Raw genomic sequence first — 8,045 nt, 5'->3', positions numbered from 1 at the left:
TCATCACTATTAACTAAACTTTTTACCTTCTTCAAATCGATGATGTCGCACAATTCATTCAACCAATTATTTTCCCTGTTGATAAGTCCTGATATGGGCACCGTCTTTGAATTCTGCATTCTATAATCATCTTCACCCCTTTGATAGAATGAAAGCAATGTTGTACCACGAATGCCAATAAACTTGAGTGATTTGTTATTACATATTCGATTTTCATCCTATGAGTTCTGTATCATCCCTCTTCGGTAATGTTTTCTATTCCATTATCTTAAAATTCGATGAACTGGACTGGTTACTAAAACAGGGTTAAATAATCCGAAAAGAATCTGGAAGCACAGGACTTTAATTCGACAAAGAGGCTAACAATTTATCTGTCACTAGAATGTACTCAATATGTGAATTGATTTAACTAGCTGAAGTCTGAACACAGCAAATATACAGGTTGATAAAAATACAAGATTCGACAACCAAAACCTGTAACAATGCATTTGCAACTCTGCATGTGTAATCAAAAGTGTTAACTGATTGACAAAAGAAATTATTGTAAAAATAGAAGGCATTATTCAACTATCAAGTATGGAAAGAAAAAAATTGAATGACAAAATGATACCATCAGCTAAAATTGAATTTTAATTTCTCATTTATTTGCTTCAATGAATTCTCTGTACTCTTTCTTCATTTTGACCCCTGATACAGACCTGCATTACCAGAGCATAGAACAGTTGAACATACTACCATGCAAGTCAAAATATATAAAATATTCAAGATATTTCTTTAACAGTGAAAAGTCAAATGGAATGGCAATATATCCCTGAATTCCATTTCAATCAAGTTTGAAGCAAATATTTTTTATGTTAATTAGTAATTACTATATAAACTGAGGAATCTTAATGGGCAACAGTTACAGCATTCCACTATGCCATCAAAAAGATATTTGATTTATCAAGTTTACATACATGCACTGGGGCAAAGACACAAAACAAGCATGAGTCAGCATAATAAGAAACAACAAAGTTTGGCTGACCTGATCATCTCTTTGCTCTTAAAGAACTGCACACATGGCGTACCCATAATTCCAGCAGCTTCTGCTATCTCTGGATCTTCCTCAATATCAATTTCAACAAAATGGACAGTCTGATCAAATTCATCTATCACCTGCCATCCGTGAAAGTTGAGCAAATGTTATGCAAATTACTTGGTCATTAAAAAAAATAGTTACAATATCTTAACATACCTTGCTAAGAATTGGCTTTAATGTCCTACATGGACCACAGGTTGGTGCAGTATAGAGTACACATATAAGCCTTGGACTTTCATGGTACAATTTTCGAAGAGCATACTGTGGAAGAGGGAAAAAAAAAAATTTCGAAATATAGAAGTCTAGAATTAGGCTTTAAAAGAAAACCCAAAATCAAGATGATGCCATTAGAAAAGATGTGAAAAAGAGCTGAAGAGATCTTCATATTAATGCTAGCATCTTCAGATAATTAACACGTACCTGGCCCTTATGCTTTGTACATGATATGTCAAATCCTTCTTGAACATCTCTGTCCGTGAGTTCCTTCTTAGGTTCTTCAGTTTGAGGCTGTCAAATAATAATACATGAAGGAATTTAAGTTAGGATTGGATTATGGTACAAAGCCCAACAGTACACATAACTATACATCCATAGTCAAAATTTAACAATTTATAAATATTTGTTGCTGTGCATTTCAACTTTCAAAGATTTACTTCACCTTCAAAGAACCGAACATTTCACTAAAAAGTCAATTTATTCTGTACAGGTATGGTAGAAAAACCTTTTCCTTTTTAGATGTCATTTTTTACTTTTTTTGGGGATAAGAGACAGTTAATTTTAATTCATAATTATTTTGAAGTGTCTTTGACATAGAAAGTACAATCTATCACAAATATGAGAGTAATATGGAATAAGCTATATTTACAAGTCTCACATGCATATATGATGCACTGAACGGCTTTTTTTTCCTTCACTAATTCAACAAAATCGTCAAAGCAATTCCTGAGATCCTATGTACAACATAAAATATAATTTTCAAAGGCAAGAGTGATTGAAATCTGCCTCTGTTTATGGCATGCTAATTCTATTATACCCTGCACATATACTTCCATGAAACTTATTTCCCATTTATACTCCTATTTTACTCAAAATTAACAGCTTTGTCATGCAGCAAACGTTTCTAATATAGACCAGGAGTTCCTGTAGCATTCCTTCCAGTCCTCAGTAAAGAAAGAACACAGGAAGTTATATTTTCAGCAGTGTTGCAAAATTCAATGCAGTGGCCAGTAGAAAAGTAGTTAGATTTTATTTGCTGCAACAATATTTCATTTATGAATGAGTTGATAAGACTACAGCACTTAAAACATTTTAGATGAATTTATATGAACAATCATAGTTATTATCATAATGTATCGAAATGCTCCATCTAGGTTATCAATTAATAAACAATGTCGTTACAAGCAACTAAGCAATGCTAGTCAAGGAGTTAAACAGACTCTTAAATTAACTCAAAGTCATATGACAAACTGCAAAAATAATAATATATCACTAGAATAAGGAGAGTAGAATGAGTTGGATTGTTTTAGAAAGTTAGCTACCTGGTGAAACTCAATGAGGAGATTACTCCTCACAAGGTACCTCTCAACAGACAAAGCAGCAACACATCCCGATCCAGCAGCCGTTATGGCTTGTCTCCATTCATGGTCCTACACAGTAAAAAGGCAACTGAATTGATAGAAAATCAATAAAATACATGGGCTTTTACAAACATGCAACATATAAAACTTTTCACTGAACTTTCCAGAAGAATTCAAATAACCATTATCATTTATTATTGAACTGCTTGCACGTTATCAATATCCCACATAAATATTTTGGCTATTTTAAACCATGAAAAGTAAATGATTTTCCCATGATTGAATTTCAGTGTTTCACAGCTTAAAAAATAAGAATAGATACGAAATCTATTCCTTAAAATTTACTACCAAGTAAATCCACATGCACAGTGAAACATATACAGCAAAAAGGACACTATAAAATATCTGGAGAAATGACCATCTAATCTATTCAATCAAGCCAACTGAAATTTCAGAATAAATTGAATATACCAAACTTTATGTTCAGAATAATAACTCATCATCACATATAAATCAGATTTAATAAAACCAATGAATCGTCCAAACATTCTAATTAACCCCAAGTTACTAGTGAAATCTGCAAACAACAAAGATTATTTATTTATTGTTCAGAAGCATCATTTCCACCAAAGTTTATGCTAAATACTTTTCAAATTGAAAGAATTTATTTTCCTGAATAGCATATATCTCATCAACTTTATCCATTATAAACAAGAAATTCACCAAGAAAAATGTAGCACACAATGCCAACAACATAGAATTCGAAAATACAGTTAATGCATCATAATCAAACTATCATATTTCTAAGCATCAATTATGGTCACGAGTAGGATCATGTCAATGTGAGACTGTAAGCCTGAGTAAAATATTTGGAGCACACAATAGCCCTTGACAGCCCCAGCAAAATACTAAACTGCCCTCATTAAATAAATATTTGACATGATTACCTGCACATCTCCAGCTGCAAATACACCTTCAACAGAAGTTTTTGCAGTACCCTCCTCAACAACTACATAACCTGCGCTATCCAGTTCAACTTGTCCCTCCAACAAATGGCTATTTGGTGAATGACCTATACCATAAAATAAGCCTTTTGCCTCAAGCACAGATTCTTCACCAGTATCAACTTTTCTGAGTAAGATGCCAGACATTTGGCCTTTTGTATTGCTAACAATGTCAACAGTCTCGGTATTGAAGTGCACAGTGATATTTGGATTATTGAACACTCTGAAACATTCGCGATAATCAACCTGTTAAACAAACATTCAGGGAGTTGAAAACACAACATACAAATTGTTCATTAGTATCTAATTCATCATTATGAAGGCTGCCATAGAGAATAAAAGAGGAGAAAGGAAATACCATGAAAAAAGTTCAAAAAATATATAAATAAATAACGGTAGTAACAAACGAAAAAATAAGTGAAAACACCATGAAGTTTAACATGTTCTGGTTGATTGGTTCTATCCTCTATAATATACACTTCCCTGTCCTAACTGATGCAAGCATTTTAAGGGAGAGTTTTTGCATCAATAGCACAAGGGTCAGGAAAGATTATAGCATGATCTCTGATAACTTTTTGTATCAAAGGCAAATATTTCCACCTTCTGTTGGAAAGGGTCATATTCAAAAACAGAATCAACTTGAACAAACTTGGGCTCTTTCACCTGAAGGCCTAAAGACTATTGAGTATTCACAAATAGACTTGCAACAAGTTTTCTTACCATTATGCAAGCTAATTTATGCAAGCAAATATTAAAAATATGGTTTTACAACAACCTGTTTCATAATACACACTCATTGAAATATCCCATTGTCTGTAATGTTTATGGCCATGAGCATATCTCGATAGTGATACAATAGAGCCAAACTCCAGAAAGGGGCAAGAAAAAACAAAAATTGATTCAGACATAATTTTCCATAAAAGAGTCAGCATCAGAAAAAAACAAATTAATGTACGCAGATTATTTTATATAATAAAAGGGAAAATCTGACTAAGAGGAATTGAGAAATTTAAGCCAATGTCTATCACGTCAAAAACAGCACCGCTAATCCAGTTTTATGGACAAATAAGTCTTTGCAACAATGAAGCAGCAATCCTAAGAAAAAAAAGAAATGAACTTTAACAACCTCAAAATAAAAGTATGGAAAACAGGATGAAGAAATGAGTTTCATAACAACTAACCTATCTTGCATTGCTTTTGATGCCCTTAGTTGATCCTTACGTACGAGTAAATGAACATGACGAGCATACTTCGTCAAGTATATTGCTTCCTCTGTTGCTGTATCTCCTCCTCCAATGACAGCAAGAACTTGCCCCTTAAATAGTGGAGATGCTCCATCACATATCGCACAAGCACTTATCCCTCTACTCCAAAATTCATCCTCACGAGGCAACCTGAGCCTTTTTGCTGTGGCTCCTGTAGCATAAACGAGGCTGTGGCACTGAACCTAAACGTGAATAAAAGCAAAAAAAAAAAAAAACTATTCATAAAACCATATGGACCAATTTAATCATTTCAAAGATTGATTAACAACTGATTTAGGCCATCAACATCACAAAAGACCTTGGCGGCAAGGTAATCTAAGATTTGAAACAAGGAAAAAGCAAACCCTCCTTTTATGTCTTTATCATCAACTCTTAAAAACTATTAAAATAAAGGTACAATTAAAGATAAAATGACTAATATAGTTGGGTTGTACTTGTAATAAAAGCAAGAAACGAAAGAATACTAGTGACACTTGTATATAAGACATCCATACACACAAGTGTGCCACATATCATTTAAAGGTCCTACAAATGCATTTTTTCACATGGAAGTGTAACGAATAATAGAGGGTGACAAATATCACTAGCACGGTCCTAAAAATGAAAGGGAAGTATATAATGCAGATAATTTATATCGTAAGCGAGGCAAAAGTAATTTTCAGTGAAAACTTGGTGTGAAAGAAAATAGTCAGTAACTTGGTGTTTAGTTCAACTAGTAAATCAAAGGTTCAACACTGAAAATGACAACAGTAGTCAAATTAAGGGCAAAAGTTCAGGCCAAATTATTAATATTTATATAAAATGTGTTTCAATATTATGCAACCACTTCATTAGAAAATTGACGAAAGAAGAAAATGCAGCAAAACAATGTATCACCTTACGCTCACTACTTTTCACAGTGAAAGGACTGTTCTTAACGTCAACATACTCAATGTCTTCCTGGTACATTTCTGCACCCCAGCGTTCAGCTTGCCGTCGCATCCTGGGCAGCAAACAAAGTCAGCATCCTATCCCACAATCCTGGAAGTTACAAGATTATTTTTACGTACAAGAACTAGTGAGGAGAAAAATCCTTTTTATTCATTACCTTTCCATCAAATCTGGACCAGTTATACCACCTGGAAAACCTGGAAAGTTCTCCACTTCAGTGGTTGTCATCAACTGTCCACCTGGAACACCACCTACTTGATATCCCTCAAACACTACAGGCTTTAAATTGGCACGAGCTGCATATATTGCAGCTGTATATCCTGCGGGACCTGAACCTATTATTACCACATTCTCAACACCTTTACCTACAAGAAGAAAAAAAAAACAAGTAAGAAAAATCTCAATACTATACTACAACTATTACAAGCAACATAATCAAATTCATTCTAGCCATCAGACACTAGAAATCAACATAGAAACCTAAAAGCACATGTTGAGGAAGAAAATGGATGCCATCGAAGTAGAGAAATAACTGAATAAGAATTATAACCATACATACACCAAAGTTGATGTTATTTCGGCTAAAACAAAGGAAACAATAGGCATTGACTAATTAATTTGCATTATTCCTAATTTCAAAAATTCACAGAAGAGAATAACTGACAGAATAAATCCTTGGACAATCTTCATTCAACCGTCCAGCTTAATAATCAGTAGACCCCAATTATTGCAATATTAGTGAAACTTCCCTTACAATAGTAAAATCATCATCAACATCCTCTAAATTGACCAAAGAAAAAACTTCAAGAAGTTCCATGAAATTCCTCATCTGTATTTTAATAACCAGAACTGATAGAATTCCAATTATCACAACCTCCATTTTCATAAATTTAAGTTATCCGTACACTAAATAAACCTAGCAACCCATAGTTGAATAAAGAAGTTCCTCAAATGTCATAAATTCTTACATTCTAACTCCTATATTAAACTTTAAAGATTAAATGAGATCCTCATAAATTATTTAATACATTACTCAAACTATTAAGCATATTCACAGAAATATTTTACAAAAGATTTGAGATATACCTGGAACGGAAGGAGCGTCGGTGTCGACAGAAGAAGCTCTGAGACGGAGAATTGGTGTGGGGAGTGAGTTGAGACGTCGGCGAGTGGACGAAGAGTTGAGGAGGAGATAGTTAGGAGGGTGAGGTGGACAAAGCGAGAGTGAGGACATGGCAACTCGGTGCTGGTGATGAGTGCGAGTTGGCACGGTCCCAATTCCGATGCCTATGCCAATCTATGTAGGGGTAGCCATTTTGTTTAAGACCATACAATTTTATGTTTATAAGTCCTGTTAAAGGTAATCTACTGGAAAATTAATTAATTTAATCATATTTTAATTATGTTGTACAATTTTAAATCGATTTTTATATTATATAGGTATAGTTAAAACTCTAACAAGGGGTGTGATTAAAGAGTTATAAAGATTATTTTTGTAATTTATTGTTTATATTATTTTATTTGATAAATAATAAAAAATTTTAATAATTTTTTATTACTAATAATGATGTAACAAGTAATATAAGCGATAATTTGATTATCATCTCTGTATTTTGATTTTATTATAATTATATCTTTATTTATTAATTTTTTTAGAGTAAAAATAGTTCTATTTTTAATTAATATAACAAATAACATAAAAATATTTTTAAATAATTAAATCTAAGGGTATTTAAATAAAATAATATACTATAATTCGTTTATTATCTCTAATCAAATACAATAATTATTTATATTTACTTATTTTTATCAAATATAGTAATAATTTATATATGTCATCCTCAAAGTAATCTTTTCATTTTAGTAATAAAACATTCTCTAAACCAAAAGATTTTAGAATAATAAAAAAATTATGAAAATTATTTATTCCTTCCAATTTTTATCAAATATAGTAATAATTTATACTTAGTAATTTTTAATATATTTTATCTTCAAAATCTCAATTTCAGTACTAAAATATCCTTCAAACCAAACGCTCTCTAATTTTATACGAGTTTGATCTCATTTTTAACCTTTCAAGCTTATTTTCATTTATATTTTCATCTAAAAATTAGTTCAAAATCAAATAAATTCTACATCAAAGCCATTTTAATCCAAGTAAATAACATTTTATTATATTATTTGAAGATTT

General features: G+C 32.1%; 1 protein-coding gene across 2 annotated transcripts; it reads right to left on the bottom strand.

Annotated features, from left to right (window-relative positions):
• Window positions 1-383: 383 nt before the first annotated feature.
• On the bottom strand, window positions 384-7,197 carry LOC123197138 (thioredoxin reductase NTRC). Of its 2 annotated transcripts, XM_044611293.1 has the most exons (11): window positions 6,941-7,197; window positions 6,012-6,219; window positions 5,801-5,906; window positions 4,841-5,106; window positions 3,603-3,882; window positions 2,617-2,724; window positions 1,499-1,585; window positions 1,235-1,339; window positions 1,025-1,155; window positions 611-698; window positions 384-496 (listed from the first exon to the last, which is right to left on the bottom strand). In XM_044611293.1, the coding sequence occupies exons 1-10, from the start codon at window positions 7,086-7,088 to the stop codon at window positions 638-640; spliced, it is 1,500 nt and encodes a 499-aa protein (XP_044467228.1). In that variant the 5' UTR covers window positions 7,089-7,197; the 3' UTR covers window positions 384-496; window positions 611-637. The 2 variants fall into 2 exon arrangements, with proteins under 2 accessions (XP_044467228.1, XP_044467227.1); XM_044611292.1 differs by having other exon boundaries at window positions 384-698.
• Between the last annotated feature and the right edge of the window lie 848 nt (window positions 7,198-8,045).

This window comes from Mangifera indica, chromosome 15 (assembly GCF_011075055.1).
Source record: "Mangifera indica cultivar Alphonso chromosome 15, CATAS_Mindica_2.1, whole genome shotgun sequence".
NCBI lineage: Eukaryota > Viridiplantae > Streptophyta > Magnoliopsida > Sapindales > Anacardiaceae > Mangifera > Mangifera indica.
The sequence above is the reverse complement of the archived record's forward strand: the minus strand, read 5'-3'. Positions and strand labels throughout refer to the sequence as shown.